Source organism: Drosophila melanogaster, chromosome 3L (assembly GCF_000001215.4).
Source record: "Drosophila melanogaster chromosome 3L".
NCBI classification, from domain to species: domain Eukaryota; kingdom Metazoa; phylum Arthropoda; class Insecta; order Diptera; family Drosophilidae; genus Drosophila; species Drosophila melanogaster.
In genome coordinates this window covers 3,949,547-3,965,996 of record NT_037436.4, presented here as the reverse complement: position 1 = coordinate 3,965,996, position 16,450 = coordinate 3,949,547, and the positions used below count along the sequence as shown (strand labels likewise).

The 16,450-nt window shown below is 43.1% G+C and overlaps 2 protein-coding genes across 7 annotated transcripts; both read left to right on the top strand.

Annotated features, from left to right (window-relative positions):
* Positions 1-1,225: 1,225 nt before the first annotated feature.
* CG12605 (uncharacterized protein) lies at positions 1,226-11,746 on the top strand. 5 transcript variants are annotated; one of them, NM_001274458.1, is made up of 3 exons: positions 1,226-1,506; positions 3,328-4,425; positions 6,101-11,746. In NM_001274458.1, exons 2-3 carry the CDS (start codon positions 3,936-3,938, stop codon positions 7,468-7,470), a joined length of 1,860 nt encoding a protein of 619 aa, NP_001261387.1. In that variant the 5' UTR covers positions 1,226-1,506; positions 3,328-3,935; the 3' UTR covers positions 7,471-11,746. The 5 variants fall into 5 exon arrangements, with proteins under 5 accessions (NP_001261387.1, NP_647845.2, NP_001261388.1 ...); NM_139588.4 differs by having other exon boundaries at positions 6,101-7,606; NM_001274459.1 differs by lacking the exon at positions 1,226-1,506 and adding an exon at positions 2,020-2,185 and having other exon boundaries at positions 6,101-7,606.
* A 1,700-nt stretch (positions 11,747-13,446) lies between these two features.
* Positions 13,447-14,804, top strand: CG14984 (uncharacterized protein). Of its 2 annotated transcripts, none has more exons than NM_001274457.1 (3): positions 13,447-13,736; positions 14,121-14,245; positions 14,511-14,804. In NM_001274457.1, the coding sequence occupies exons 1-3, from the start codon at positions 13,649-13,651 to the stop codon at positions 14,643-14,645; spliced, it is 348 nt and encodes a 115-aa protein (NP_001261386.1). In that variant the 5' UTR covers positions 13,447-13,648; the 3' UTR covers positions 14,646-14,804. The 2 variants fall into 2 exon arrangements, with proteins under 2 accessions (NP_001261386.1, NP_647844.2); NM_139587.3 differs by having other exon boundaries at positions 13,577-13,736.
* Positions 14,805-16,450: the final 1,646 nt, after the last annotated feature.

The window sequence follows — 16,450 nt, the reverse complement described above, 5'->3', positions numbered from 1 at the left end:
ATAAGGAAGCCCGCAGCGGAAGCGCTGATGTCAACGCAGCAGCAGCAGCAGCACCACCACCACCACCAATGCCACAAAAAAAGATACAAAAACCGCAAGGGACTCTATTGGATGCGAAGGAGAAGAGAAAAGGGGGCTGCTGGTTGCGACCAGGGGGGGCAATAATGGGCCACGGGCCATAGAGTCCTTGCGGCCGTTGTGTGTCCTTTGGCCCCCTTTTCGATTCGGTCTCGCATCTCGGCCTGTGCAAACAAGCCAAACCAAATGAAACCAAACCAAACGAAACGTAACGAAATAAACCCAAAACCTCAGAACGTTAAAAAGGACAACGGACAAAGCAAGGAGCAAGTTTCAGTTGTCAACTATGCTAAATATTTGGTCTAGCTAACCAAAATGAAAGAAACCGAAGGTCCAACCGAAGAATGAAAACAATACCAAATTAAACTCTTACAGCTGGAGCAGCTCATAATTTATTTCTAAGCTTTGGAACCCCTTGAAAATTCGAACTTTTTCCCTCTACTTCTTTGTTTTTTTGGCAGCCAAGTGGCAGACATCAAAACACACCCCCGGCTTTTCGGGTTCATTTTTTTTTTTCGGAAAGGTACTGGTAGCGATACTTATTCCCGGTTTGCTGCCCCCCGTGGCAAGCAGACCCACCCCCTCCTCCGTTCCAAAAGCGGTGCTGTTGCATAATTTTCGGCAATCCACAAGTGTGTGTGGCACGAGTTCCTGCCAGGATATGTCCTTTGTCGTTGTATTGGTGACTCGCTAGTTGAGTTTTGCGAGAATCACATAAAACATAAAGAGAATATGCGCAGAATCAGAGGTAACTCTCTCTTGGGGTTGTTGCATGTTTTTGGGTGTTTTTTGGGCGGCTAGAGGGTGGTGTGTCAGGCTACTTGTTGTGTCTGAATGTTATCTTAAGAATTTCCAACTAGCCAATAAATCAAATCAATATATCTTAAGATTCTGTCACTATCGGTGGGATTCTAAGCAGTTATATGGTACCTAAACCCTTTAAGCAATACACCAGGAACCACCCCTTGCCTTCCAAAGAACACCACCACCCCCTAGTGGTGTGCGTTGGTGTTGACCCGAAATCACGCACACTCGCTGTAAATCACACACACACACACATATATAAACCTCCACATATACATATCAACGCTATATGCTATAGCCAAGTGAGCGGCAGAGCCAGCGAAAAGCTGCGAATGCCAAGCGCACAGTAGAAGGGAGTGGTACGTCAAAAACTGACGCACAGCGGCAGGCAAAACAAGTCCATAGTTTAATAGCCAGCACACACCGCACCACAATAATAATATAAACTGTAAAATATATAAAAAAAAATAGTAACACTCAAGTCCAGGCCAAAACCAGAAACCCAAATATTACGTGACCAAGTGCAGCTAAACAAAAAAAGAAAAAAACAAAGAGGAAAATCTATAACTATCGAAGAGCAAATTGTGTGTGTGTGAAGAAAAAACAAGCCACAAATCAGAGCGAGTACGAAAGTTTCCTACGATATCATAATATCATATAACCGCCTTAGATTGGTTTAACTGCCAAAAATATAATTATAAGTTCGGTTCCTTATTTATGCATGATTTGATTTGGTGTTGCATGTGACAAAGTGCTATATAGGATGTATGTTCCTTGCATGTGTGTGTATAAGTCGCTGCAGCTGCAAAGTATGCAATAAAAATCTCGCATTGTTTATGTGCAGCAGGACATTCAGAGAGAGAGAAAGAGAGAGAGAGAGACAGAGAGAGGGAAAGAGCGAAATGGGCGAGAAATGGGTTGGAGAAAGGGGGTGGTACAGTGAGGTAGGCTAAGGCAACCAACAGTTGACTATTTGTTGCATGTACTCGCTGCTTTGCAATTCCACCTACTAGTTTCCAAGCTTCAACGAGTGCGCCGAATATTTCTCCATTTCTCTTTCTCGGTATAAAAAATAACTCTCTCTCTCTCTCTCTCTGAGAGCTTGTCCGTCGATTTCAATTCACAAAACATTCGACAAGTGCAGAGTGAACAAGTTGTTGTTGCTGAAGCAACGAACGGAAAACGAGGAAAATTTATAAGATTTTCCACAGACCGCAAAACATTCAGACCATTACCTAAGAAATATTCAACATGTGATAAAACTAGACGAAAAAGTGTATATATATTGCAGAAGGATACATAGGTAATCGCCATCGCAAATCGTAGAACCTCGGCCAGTGCATTTCCTAAACAATGGCAGCGAGTATATGCGCCATTTTTAAACGTGGGATAGGGATAGATAGTTTCGGTGTGCGTGCGTGTGCGCCACCTTCCAATGGAAGCTTTTCCGCCCAGCCCTCCCCCGTCAAAATACCGATTTCCCCACCTCTTTCTCTCTCACTCTCTCGCTAATTCCCTCATTCCCTCGCTCGCTCTCTCTGCTCCACGCAGTGCGGAAAATGAACTGCCTGTCCGTGTATAAACCGTGCAATTTAGTGCAAAAAGTATAACAATTTATCAATTAAGTGTAATCAAGTGTTGCAAATTTCTCCCCCACCCATCTGGAAAACCAACCACCACCCAACTAGCAAGCACCCACAACCCACTCCGCCCCTCGATGGGATGTCCTGTTCCCGTCTGACGCTGATTGCACGGCGGTTTTTGCATTTATAATGTAAATATTATGACTGGCAACCACTGCAGGAACTTGTTTACAATTTTCGCACTTTAATCGCCGTTTAAATTATGCAATTTCGTAGCTCGTTCTTTTTTTCTTCGCTTTTTTTTCGAGTGCAAGGTGTTTGGAAAGTGGCGGAGTGTGCAGTTAATGGTTGCCATAGAGTATTTACCTGCAATTTATGGGGTATGCTAGGGCAAAGGGTGCATTATGGGCTATCAGCAATTGCTTAGGAAGTCCTAACAGCGGGTTCTTGCTTATTATGAGTTCAGGACCCCCCCAGAAGTTCCAGTCAATAGAAAGTATGATAAAGGGGGCCATTCATTTTTCGGAAAATATTGTTAGCTGTCATCATAAATAAGTTTTGATATTAAATTTAAATTTCGAACTAGAGTCTACTTCCCTTAATTTAAGGAATAATATACATATACATATAATTAATTATATATTTTTTTAAACTGCTGCGATGTAAAAAGTGTATTTAACAAAGCTGTGTATTCAACAAACTTACACCAATGTTAAGAAGCTTATTACAAAGACGCACCTTTGTCTTGGTCCTTCGAGCAGGATACAGCTATTACTTGCATGTAAATGTGACAGGGTCTTTGTGCACTGTCTTGCCGGTAAATAAGTGCAGTTTAATTTACCCGCCTTTCCATTACTTGCAGAAAACAGGAGCAGCAGCGGTAACGTCGGCAACATTGCAACATTGCAACAACGCAACAACGAAAGCCAGATACCTTGAACTGCGGAGATAGCCGGGGGTACAATTTAAATAAGCTGCCAGGCGGATGTGGTAGGATCGCAGGTGGGCAGGAACTGGCGGGTGGCAGAAGGATGCCAGCCAAAGGACGCAATATTGCAACATCCGCAAATTCGGGGACACGGAATCAAAGCTGAAGGAGCAACCGCAGCAATACTCTCAAGGCGACGCATGTCAATGTCAAAGTTGAACCAGAAGTAGAGGCAGTAGAAGAGGGCCAGGAACGGACGTGGGCGGGTCAAGAGCTACGGCTATAGCTTATAAAGGCAAAAGCATTTTAACTGCAGATGACAAAGAAGGTTGTGCTACATCTACATAGTAAATACAAAACAAATCTAAGCATAAGAAAACCCCAAAAACCACACCCAAAACCCAGAGAAACCTAGACCAAAATAAACAGGGCAGCAGCAAACAAGTGGAGGGCAATCCCCGGAATTTCGATTGCCCAGGCTCCAAGCTGGCAAACTGGGAAGGCGGACGAATACGGATACGGTGACCCGTTTTGCAGGCAAGATGTCCGTGGACTTTATACTGCCCAATCGCAATAAGATCCAAACGATTGCCTATGCGAGTGCCAGCAAGAAGTATGTGCCCGGTGGATCGGGATCCACCCTGAGCTCCGGATCGGTATCGGCATCGGGTGCCGACTTGCAGAGCTGGCGACGACCCAAGCCCAGGACCTCCGGAAAGGTGAAGTTCGATGATAAATCCCCGCTGACTGCCAGTTCGGTGCTAAAAAATGCCAATGGAAATGGCCTGGGAACTGGAGGCAAGTCACCTCTCAAATCGCTGGCCAAAAGGAACTCGCGTTCAATTCTCAAGCGGGAGATCATCGATCTGGACGACGAGGATGGCGAGGAGCAGGAGGATCAGCTCTGCGAACATCTGGAATGGTCCGCCGCCCAATCTCTGGTCCAAATGAACTCCTCCAAGCAGGAAAAGCAACGGCGAGCAGGAACTACAGGATCTCCTGCAACTGTGGCAGCGCCAGTCTCCGCCTCAGGTGAGTTGCACTTTTAAAGTTTCATCTATCGTGTTCCCTTTAATATAATATATATTTCCAAACAAAATGAAACCCGCACTTTTAGGAGAAAACACCTCGACCTTTATTGTAATTTTTTTTAGCATATTTTATGACTTATTTTTGGAGTTTTCCAATTATTAGTCCACATTTCCTGTACTTCCTGTTCAAGTGAACATTCTTGGGTTGCCAGAGCGGTTTTGTTCTCTAGGTAGCTATTGTTCCATTTGTGAGACCTGCCAGTCGCTCATGCCCCCCGGAATTACCCGAAATCACCCGGAATCAACCAGCTGCACCCCCCTGAAAGTTGCGTCACAACAATGTGAACAGGTGGCTGCGACAATTTGTGTGCTCGTATTTATTTTTAGTAGCCAGGCAGTGTGAGTCCCCCACTCCATCATCGAGAGCCAGCGGCACTTTCAACCATTTTATGGCCACCCACTTGGCCAGCGTCCTTCAACCGGTGGCGCTAGCGACTGGGCCTCTGCCCAGGGGGGTGATCCCCCCCATGGTGACTGCTGGTGACCCCAAACAGTCCCTGCTTTCCCTGCTTTCCCCACTTTGAACACTCCACTGTGAGCGCTCGTGTTTGACATTGTCGCCGTTAGCTAATCTTTTTAGCGTATGTTGGCATTTTCCATGTTTGCGCTTGCCTTCTTGTCGATGTCGTTGCTTGTTGCTCTTGAATGGAGGAAAAGGCACGGGAAAAGCGTAGGGGAAAAGCCAAAGCAGAAGCAAATGCAAACAAGCGGCATTGACTGCCACTGGCAGTGGGTGGTGCTGGGTGGGTTTGATGGCTTGAGAGGTCGTCATATCGATTGAGCAACTCGGAACGTAACAGGTCAGCCGCAGTGGAAAAGGGATATATACTGCGTCAGCTTCAGTCCCATAAATGCCGAATAAATGTGCATTTATGGTTACTGCTGTCCTGTATGATTCCCTTTGCTTTCGGTAGTCCCTTCACAATATCTCTTGCATTTGGCACACGCACTTCAAGCACATGTGTGTCTGTGTAGTGGGAGGAGTTCAAAAAGGCAAGAAAAAATGCTGCCTTTTAATAAAGACAGTTCAAAGGAGCTTGTAGTTTCGGGTTACACCTTTCGAGGTCTACAGGTGCAGGTGGCAGCTCTGGGAAAGAGAAGACAGGGTAGCCCGAAGTTAAATAAGATAGAGTTGCAAAGCGAGTCAAAACAAATTGAGAATGTTTTCTGATTTGCACAGTAAATCGTTTTTAAAGAATCGTTAGTCAGTGAATTTTCGTACTCTTTTACCAATTAATTGAAACTAAGATCGTTTCACAAATCTTGTACTGCAAGCTGTCTGGAACTTGCACTCTTGTAGGTTTTTCTTCGATCTTTACCCATCGAATTTATCGATTAAGCGGATTCCATCGTTCCGGAAAACGTCAAAGCTTACAGTCGATTAGGCAGCCCTGGCCGTAATGGCAACCCTGCACCTGGTCAGTCTGAAAAATCAACAAGTTGCTTGACAATTATGGAACCCCATCTATTTCAAAGGAGGATTTCTAGTGAAAATGAACCTTAAAGAGTTCTCTGTCCAAAACAAGGATAGTATTCAGCCCATGGACTGTTAGTTCTCTTGAGTTGGCCAGTATCTTGTGGATACTAAAACTAAGTATTAATTTACCCATAAACAGTGTCGCTGCGCCGTCCAGTGGGCAGAGCTCCGGCGGAGGATGGCAAGGTGATTTTCTATGCCCCGCCCGCCAGCGCCAGTGGATCTCCGCGTCAGCCGGAGCCGGTGGCCTTGAAGAGGGAGCGCGAGCGGGACAAGGAGCGCGAGAGGGAAAAAGAACGCGAGCGGGACCGCATGCGGGAACAACAATTGGTCGCGGCGACGGCAGCGGCATCGATTTACCGGGGTCGCAGCGTGGAGGAAACGGAAGCGGCCCACGATCTGCTCTCCCTGTCACAGAGTCTGCCGCCCCTGATCCCGCCATGCGTGGTCACCATCATGAAGCAGGAGCAGGAGCAACTGCGCTCCCCGGAAATCCAGGAGATATCGAACAGCGCTTCCAGCCGATCGCCCCAGTCGACCATCCGGTTCATTGGCAGCAGCTCATACGACCTGATGGGTGGCTCCTCGGAGGGGGCCAACAATTGCTCGCCTCTGACGCCGCCGAACTCGGACCACAGCTCCGACGTGGATATCGACATGTCTTCCTCCTCCGAATCAGGTCTGCAGCAGTGGGGCAAGCCCAATCCGCAGCAAAACCAGCAGCGTGCCTCGGCCCTCAAGATGTGCCTCAACATGCTGGATGGCAGGACCAAGGCGAGCAAGGCGGCTGCTGTGACCAAGCAGGACAGGCAGGAACCGATGCAGCCGCGTCCCAAGAGTGCCCAGAGCAATGCCTCGTCAGGAGGTGGTCCGCCATCGGAGCCGCCAGAGAATCCGGCAGCCAGCCTGGGACACAGCTCCTCCGGCAACGGGGAGAACTACGCCAAGCGGAAGAGGGGCTGCTACAAGTGCTGCGAGTGTGGCAAACAGTATGCCACATCATCGAACCTCTCGCGCCACAAGCAGACCCATCGCTCGCTGGACTCACAGTCGGCCAAGAAGTGCAACACCTGCGGCAAGGCCTATGTTTCCATGCCCGCCCTGGCGATGCACTTGCTCACGCACAAGCTCTCGCACAGCTGCGACATCTGCGGCAAGCTCTTCTCCAGACCCTGGCTACTCCAGGGACACCTTCGGTCCCACACCGGCGAGAAGCCCTACGCCTGTGTCCATTGCGGCAAAGCCTTTGCCGACCGCTCCAATCTGCGGGCCCACATGCAGACCCATTCGGGCGATAAGAACTTCAAGTGCCATCGCTGCAACAAGACCTTCGCCCTCAAATCGTACCTCAACAAGCACCTGGAATCGGCATGCCTCCGGGATGCCGGGGCCATCGATCAGGGCAAGGGTCTGGAGGAGGAGGACGACGACTGCAGCAAGCAGGACGAACTGGAGATGGGCGACGAGCTGGAGAGCGATGAGAACAGCCAGGACATTGTGGTGGCCTAGGGACAATCGACCTAGGGAACTCTCCTGCCCGCAACTAAGATACTTTATACCAGAACCCTATAAGCAATACTCGAGCACCCTTATCAAATTAATACTAAAATGAATTAACAAAACCAAATGAGAATTATAAACAAACAAAATCTAGTCTAGAAATCGGCTTACTAGCGGAGTAGTTCTTTAAATGGCAGATGATCACGATGATAATGATGACGATGACGATGATGATGATGGATCTCAACTCAATAGAATCTTCTTCAAGCAGTTATATACACACACACTTATATCTACTCACTTATAATCTGAACTATTCCAAAATCTCTCCAAGTTGCAACTTTTACTGAACGAAGATTGGGAGGCGTAAGAACAAAGAAAACAAAAACAAAAGGTTTGAGAAGGAAATCCAAAACGTAACTTATAGTAAAAATCTGACACAACGAATATTATGGAACATAAGTAGAAATTCTATATATACACAGATCAAATAAGCATTATATACAGATGGATGGTAGGAAGACGGAAAAACGGTGCAAACGGCAAATTATATGTATACATATGAACTAAATGATTAATACCTAGCGAGCAGAACCAATTTGCATGTTTTTTGGTAAATAACTACTTTTAGGCATCGTTTTAGGGCTCTAGAGTTTATATACACCCCCTCACAAGAACCGGATACCCAGAGACACACAAACCGGACACCATTCGCCAGATAACTAACACTAATCTCCAATCACCACTAGATGTAGTCCTTAGAGTACCGAAGGATTCGATCGGAGCTCAGTTCAAGTCCTAGCAAACTAATCAATTAGTGAACTTATAGCACTCCCACAACTCCCTATATCTCTCTTGCTCTTAGACTCTCTTAACCGTGCTCAATGATCAAGATAGCGCTCGCGGATCGTATATATATATATACACATATATATATATATATATATATATGTATACATATATAGGATCAGAATCGAACGAGACGAACCCTTTTTAACCGCTGCGGCAACTTTACACTCTAACCAAGTTTAAGATGAGATTACTTCCATATTATGCTCTAACTCGATAAACGGAAAACTACTTCAATTACTTAGAAATGATTAAAATTAATGAGAAAACAATTTAGAAACATATCACAAGGACAATACTTAACATAAATAAATACATTCAAAGTATGGAAAGTATATATAGTGGCGAAGGAATCGCGACCCCAATTAAGACATTCTCATACACATGCAACAAAGTACTTATACATACGAAATAGTTATTTTATTACTAGCATTAGAGTCCCCCCGACCCCCGTCGTGTACATACATATATAAGCTCCACATGAAATGCAAGTTTAAAAACAATTTTTTACAAGAAACTACCCCCGTACCCGCGACCCCTCGAGCTTTGGCCCAGCCAAAGGTTTCTAATGGACAGGAACACACCTCCTTCCCAATCGCAAAAGGATATACATGCATAGGCAAAAGAATATATGTATGTATATCCCAATATACCCAATGTTCTGGGAGGTCGAAGGTGAAGAAGATAGCAGAAAGGTTGATGAAACGATGATGATAGATGTAGAAGACGCACTTGTAAAACAAATGATAACTAAAAGCAATTCCAAAGTTAAGTGACATAGTTTTTAACAAACCAAACAAAAAGCATACAAAAATTTGTAATTCTATAAAACAAAACAAAAAAAAAAAAATCGAGAAGTATTGATATATACACAAACATGTATTTATTTTACGCGTAGTTTTTATTCCAAAACCTAGAAGCAAAGGGCAATGAAAAACCAAAAGAGTAAACTTGAAAACAATTTAATTAAATTGTCAATTACGATTATTTCATAATTTAAGAATTGATGAACGTGGCAGACGCAGACGCGATAGAGGTTATTTTTTAAAGCATATATATACACATAAATATATTACAAATAAATAAATATATTTAAAAGAGGCAGTTTTATATCGAAATTAATAATAGTAAATGCAAAGTAACAACAAAATATTGAAAACCATTCGAACTTAATTATACAACGAGCAAGAAACCATTAATTATAAACACACCGCCCCGCCCCCCACACCCTCCCTCACACAACATACAAATACGCCCACATTTTATAGCAACAACAGATTATATTACATCGTATCTACATACGTGCGCGCCATGTAGATAACCACGTAAAGTAATGCCGCATGTCGCAGTTCTAGCAGCAATTCTAGAATCTAGAATATCGGGGCAGAATTAGAATTTAGACCAGTGAGTGCTATGTGCATTGTTTATAGGGCCATAGTTCGAAATCGTGTTTATGCATGGCTTTATTGATGATTATTGATAGCGTTTTAAATAGCATTAAATGCCTATATACACATAAGCAAACCAAATAAAAACCGAAAAAGAAAAAACCAATGAAAAACTAAAAAAAAAAAACGTATATAAGAAATTCCATTGAACAGTAGTGGTAACAATTATGTGATTTGCAATTTTACATTCAAAATATATATGAAATAATTACGAATATAAATAGATTATATATTGAGGCGAGCGTTTAATTGATTTATTTATGAGTAAGATTTATTTATACACATTATACACCACAAAAAATAAAAGTGAAATGAAAACGAGAAACGAGAAGCAAACAAAATGACAAAGAGCTAAAAGTATGAAGAACTCGAATGAATTGAAGTGGGGCTAAAATATGAAGCTAAAAATATTTTTACACAGCAACCTTGTTTTATACACGCAACAAGTTGAGTCCCAAAATCGAAATACCCCGAACACAACTGCAAAAATTAATTAGAGCCCCCAAAACACTTACAAAACAGATGTGCAGCTGTGCTCCCGATTTCTCTTTACTTAACTTTAGTTAATTTTGTTTGGTTTCAAAAATATGTAAACACATATTTTAATGTTAAATACACATCCGAGGTTTAAGTTTAATATTTAGGTTCAGTATTTACCGGTATGTTCATATTACACAATTGGAAAAATGTGTTATTTAATCAAACCATAAATATATATTTATCCATTAGTTTATATAATCGTTGAAAAGGAAGTCGGGAACTTCAGCTGATCGGCCCAAACACCCTCTTGATAGAATGAAATAATTTCTAGATTAAAGACACCAATTACATTTTGATTATTATACAATAAACAAAAGGGCAGAAATCGAACGGTGAGATATTTTATAAAATGAACGATGAATAACGTAAAGATATTAATTTATATATTCATATATTAGAGATGCAAAAAGACTTGAACAGTTATATACATTTAAAATTGCAATATATTGTATACTTCATTAAAAAAAAATATATACATACATACCGGCATATATGCAACCACGTATATAAGTAAACATATTTAACTTATTTATATATAAATGCTTACAGCGAACCATAAACATATACATCATAAACCGAATCTCAACTTTTCCAATGCAAGACGAATAGGAATCCCTCAAGTAACTCAAGATCAATTCAAGTATATACTCAATGACCACACGGCCGGCGCGATCGCCTGGCCGTACAGGAATATATATAGCTAAAGATATATAGTAATACGTATGAATGCAATACGATGCCACGCCCACTCCCGATTGGCGGGCAGCGATTTTAAGGCGCCGCCCCATCGGAGTTTTCACAGATTAGATTTTTCCTTTTGATACTTAGCATTCGTTCTTGTTCTACTTTTAGTTAGAGAATGTTCAACTAGTTTCAGCTTCCGTAGGAGTTAAATAATCGACTTTAAACACAAACCACACCTAGATGAACGAACACCCAGCTATACTAATAAGCCCGTTACCCCTTGACCCTTGACCCTTGACCCCGTAACCCCATACACTCTATTAGACACTAGCCGACATCTACAGACCTACCCACATGCATAACCATGCGATTTTATGGCAAATATGTAGAGCATATAACCTATTATATCCCAAAGAAAGCTAATCCATTCTTAAATTAAAATACACACGAATAGCCGGAGGAGAAAGCGAACCGATTCGATTCGAAATTCGAATCATAACGAACGAAAGCAGAAGAATCACACCAGAAGAATCCGTTATGGAAATGACAACAAACAAAGAATTAAACTCCCCCCCAAAAGAAACAAACAAAAAACAAAAAACACGAAGCATCCAATACAAAATCCGAAAACGATGAGTCGATGGAATATAAATTAGAATCATAGTTATAAACGCTACACCCACACACTAGTGCAGCCATGTAACTATTTTTAGAGCCTCGGAAATAAACATACATAAAATACATAAAAATATTAAATAAACGACAGAGAAAACCAAATACTTGTTTTCTGGCTCTTATTCATGGGAAGTGGGTTTGAGGTAAGTACATTCATTGCAGATAATTATAATTATTTATCTAGCTTAAAATTAATTGCTTCAATTTTCTTTAAATTTATTTAATTATTGTTATTAGTTGCCTAGATATATGAAGCTATTGGCTATTGGCTACACTCAACAGCACTTTGTTTAAATTAATTCTTTAAGCACCTATGATTGCATATTTATGATTGCAATTAAGCTTCTTGCTCACTTTTTGAAACTTTAATTAATAGAACCACTTGAAATGGTCGGACTTCAATGAAAGTTAATTCAATGGACCATAGAGAACACGCACTTTGAGTGCACTCGAGTCCAGTACAAGGGCTTTACACTGAAAGTAAAAGGGCTGATTTGTTTAGATGCCATTGTTTTAAGGGCAAATTATTGCGCAACTAATAAACTATGCATCGCTGATTCGATTCAAATGTGGAAGCCACACGGGCAGCTCAGTCAACAAGCGGCATTCAGCAGATGGCTGCACATCATATAGTAGTATACTATAGTATATGTCTATAGTACACAGTACTTGAGCATTATATCGCAATCTGAATGGGGCGGGGCACACACTCCCACACACACACACAGAGGCGGGGGTACAAGTGCCTCGTCATGTGGAGTGTGTTTAAATGAAATTGCTTGATTCGGCATAAACATATTTACTCTGTTGAATATTTGCCCAACAATTTGATTCGCAATCTGGGCGGCCATGGGCATGGGCAGGTCTGAAATGCCGAAATCAAAATGGAATTGTATCAAGGACGCGGAACAATCGAGGCGGGCAAACACACACACACACACACACACACGTGTCGAGGAGGCCTCGTTCCACATGCCTCCTGCCAATCCTCCGGATCGCAAAGTCCTCCACTTGCATTCAATGGCGTAATCGCAGGCAGATACAAGTACTTGTATTCCGATTTCCGCCGCTGCAGTACAACCAAACCCAAGCCCAATCCCAATCCATACACCCATCCATCCGACGACCCGCGGCATTTCATCCACAGATGTCAGCAATTTCTCGATTTGAATGCTCAACAAAAACGAAAGTGGGCAAACAATTCAAAGGCGAGTGCGGAGCAAAAATAACTGGCAGCAGGGCGCAAAAAAGACGAACCTCTCCCGCGTAAATGGCTTCTCTAACGACCCAATTAATTTGAAACAAGTTACAGAAAAAAAAAAAGAAAAAATGGCAAAAAAAATAGAATAACGTTTGAATTTAAGGAACACAATCAGAGTGTGGCGGCGTTGCAGGAGTGGAGCGCCACAGGCCACTAAATGCTGGGTTAGAAACCATGCCCTTGCTGTTCTTCCGAGGAAACCCCTCCCCTCAACACCCTAGAAACTCCGGCAATTGCCGCGAAGCCCCAAGCTTTTTATGCCCCACCACAGCTCGAAAAGTTCGCCGACAGCTTCATTACCAGCCATCATCGGAGCCATCATCATTCGCGTGCACTGCGAGAAAAGGGGAGCATTTTTGGTGCTTAAAGAGGTGGGGTATAAAAGGTGCAAGCGGATACACTGCAAAGTATTTTACAAACACATTTAAAATATATTTCAAAATGGTTTAAGAAACTTCTTAAGCTGAACTGATCAGCTTTCTTTTAAAATACTTAATAAGTAGTAAGTAAAGTGCATGCAATTTCCCTGCAATTCCTGCATATCGATGACATAATTTTTCTCTCTCTGTTTGGATGCTGCTACCCATGAGTAATTGGCCCGGCAAAAGTTCGCTGGAGTCGAGTCGGATTTAAGCTTGGCCGTTGGCCGATCTAGCCTGAGTCTCGAGTCTGGAGTCGCGTCGATCGCAGTCCGCCATCAAATCGCGAGAAGTTCACAAATAGAATAGCCATGGTCAAGAAGACATCCGCCAGCCTGGGAAAGAGCATCTTGCTGGGAGTTCTGTTGTTTCTCGCCGTACACGCACTTCTCACCGAGGGTAAGTGGAATGGCTGAAATATATGATGTACTTTTACGGGCACTAAATGCTTAATATTAATGGCACATCTGCTTGAAATATTTGCGGCTATTGTTTTGGAATGAGAGATGAAAACAGGTTTTCGAGCGCCAGAATCGCCGGCCAGTGGCGTAGTTTCTGGGGATCGTGGGGCACAAAGCTCACTGTTACTCGGCTCGTTAGTCATAATTACGCTTTGTCGTGATTCAAGGCTTCCGGGTGTATGTCATAGCCAAGGCGGCGCAGATTAACCAGCTGATAAGCCAAACAGCAACACAAATGGAAAAATGAAGCGAAACATAATTTAATGGCGTGTAATTAAACTGAAACACCCCACCCCACCCCTCTCTCTCTCTCGCCCACCAGCGGCCCCCTTCCAGGAGCTGGAGCCTCGCAAAGGTCATGTGCCCGTCTACATCCGACATGGCGATGAGCCACTCAGCGAAATCCATCCAGGACTGGCCGAGGCCTTCAAGGAGGGCGAATCGAAGGTGAGTCCAAAGGACATTTACTGCTAGTTCAGGATTATGTGGTCGTTATTTGAAGTCCTTTTGCTTTATGTACAACTGTGGTATATGAACTTGCAGAAGTTAGTTAGATCGCTCGATTCACATATATTCTAATGTTCTCTTTCATTTCAAATTTTTTAAATTTGTTATTTCATGCAGTTTCTACTCATATATATAGTGTGCTTAGTTTGATTCGTTTTTATGAAAACCCCTCGGATTCACCATCATTTTACTGCTCTTTTCGCAGAGTCTCGTCACCGAATCTCCCCAGGCGGAAACTACAAACCCACCAACCACATCCGATGCTCCCGCTCCCGCTCCGTCCAGCTCCACGGTATCGGATATAGCCAGCTTTGAGGCCATCAAAGGAAAGACGGATTAAGGAATTGAATAAATTCAAAAATTGCTGCTTAAACTTATTTAGTCTACGAGTTAAGTCCATCAAACGAAAGCGCCTAAGGTCTGGTGACAAATCAGCAGGCGAAATGGTGTATATTTAAACATGAAATAAACATTTAAATAAGGCCAGTTTTAACTGAATAAATTATATTGCTTACTTTTCTTAGGCATAATCCGGAAAGAGTTATAATCAAATAGTAACCAACTATTTCGCCATTAAGTATGGATTTGATATACTATATTTTAGAAATTAAAAGCCTACTCAGGTCTTGCTTTAAATCAATGTTTTGCCTTGGCGAGTTCGAAAAGGTCCTGACCCTGTTTAAAATAAACTGTAAAGAGTTTTCCAACTTAATTATTTGTACAATTTGCAAAATTACCGGGCACGTTAAGTCGCTTTAAACGATGCCATTCCCATTCGACTCAGCATCGTCACCATCGCCATAACCAACCAGCCAGGAATTGTGTGTCCTGTCTGGCGCGCTTAAATGAATTTCTGAATTTCTGTGGACCCAAGCTCGTTAAGAGCTGTGCAAGTTTCACACATTGAATGGAAATTATTCGGTCCTTTTGGGTTTCAGTTTCAGTTTCGGGTCCTGTTTCTCTTTCTGTTTCGGCTTCGAAGTCCTCGAAGCTCGTCGCTGGAATCGCCTTGGAGCTTTGAGTGTGATTTACTTGTTGTGCCCATTAGGGAGTAGCGGGCACCCCTCAAATGGTAGGAAGGACACCCAGACACCCGGACGCCCGGACACCCTGAAGACCAGAATCAGGACCAGGTCCTGGCCAGGAAGCTGTGTGGCGCAAACGTTCGTAATTAATATAATGGCAACGGCTGGGCCGAGTAAAACTCCAAAATGGCCTACACACGTTGCGGTTCGGCTTTGTTAACGGAATGGGAGAATGGGCGTTGTGGTCTTGGAGGATTTTTTGGCCCGTCCTGGCTGATTGGGGGCGATCACAAATTGTTGTTTCATTGTCTCACAGCCCGGCTGTCTAACGAGCAATAAAACTAAATACATACACATAAAGTTAATTATAAAAGGGCAAAGGAAATTGGAAGGTCCCAGACTATTGAGCTACTACGATGCAAGTGATGGATTAACCAAGATGGAGTGTCCTTCGCGGCGGTTAGCTGGCTTGGCAATTGGGGGGCTGGGGGCTTTATCTGCAGACGAAATCGGGCTGCAATCAAGAGGGCATTAAAAGGAAGGCAAAATAGGAGGGCAAGAAAAAAAAAAGTGGCTGTATAAGGAAAAAAGCAAAGGGAAAAACCACCACAAGAAATACATACAACAAAAAAGCGACGAAAACTATGCGTAGTAAAAGCGAATTTTATGGAGCATCCTCGTTTAAGAAACAGCTCCTGAATTTAAATTCCTCTGCGTACAATCACATATAAGCGAGTATTTGCACACGCACACAGATACACCAACGCACACACACACACACACACTAGCTGCCAAGACCGTGTTCTTGTATCATTGTGTGCGTTCGAGCGCATTCAACCTCAAAATGAATAATTGCATATGCTTCAATGATTTGCGACTTTATTCGAGAGCGCAAGCTTCTCGCAAGCTGCTCCTTTGCTCCTCTGCACCTCCGCTCGCCAACTGCCAATACTTTAAAGTTAAAGGCCAGGAGTTCAATTGCAGGACCTAAGGACATGGCAGATGAGATGGCAATGGTCGCCAATGAGAATAAGCCACCAGTGAGCGACCCATCCGGGCTAATTTGAGAATTGCCCGGCTTAATTGCGTGGCACTTAAACAATAATCAAGTTAACGGTTA

Excerpts from the sequence above, each read along its gene's own strand:
- CG12605 (NM_001274458.1), top strand. The coding sequence starts at position 3,936 with ATGTCCGTGGACTTTATACTGCCCAATCGCAATAAGATCCAAACGATT. Across the intron at positions 4,426-6,100 it reads AGCGCCAGTCTCCGCCTCAG|TGTCGCTGCGCCGTCCAGTG; the intron begins GTGAGTTGCACT and ends ACCCATAAACAG.
- CG14984 (NM_001274457.1), top strand. The coding sequence starts at position 13,649 with ATGGTCAAGAAGACATCCGCCAGCCTGGGAAAGAGCATCTTGCTGGGA. Across the intron at positions 13,737-14,120 it reads ACACGCACTTCTCACCGAGG|CGGCCCCCTTCCAGGAGCTG; the intron begins GTAAGTGGAATG and ends CTCGCCCACCAG. Across the intron at positions 14,246-14,510 it reads TCAAGGAGGGCGAATCGAAG|AGTCTCGTCACCGAATCTCC; the intron begins GTGAGTCCAAAG and ends CTCTTTTCGCAG.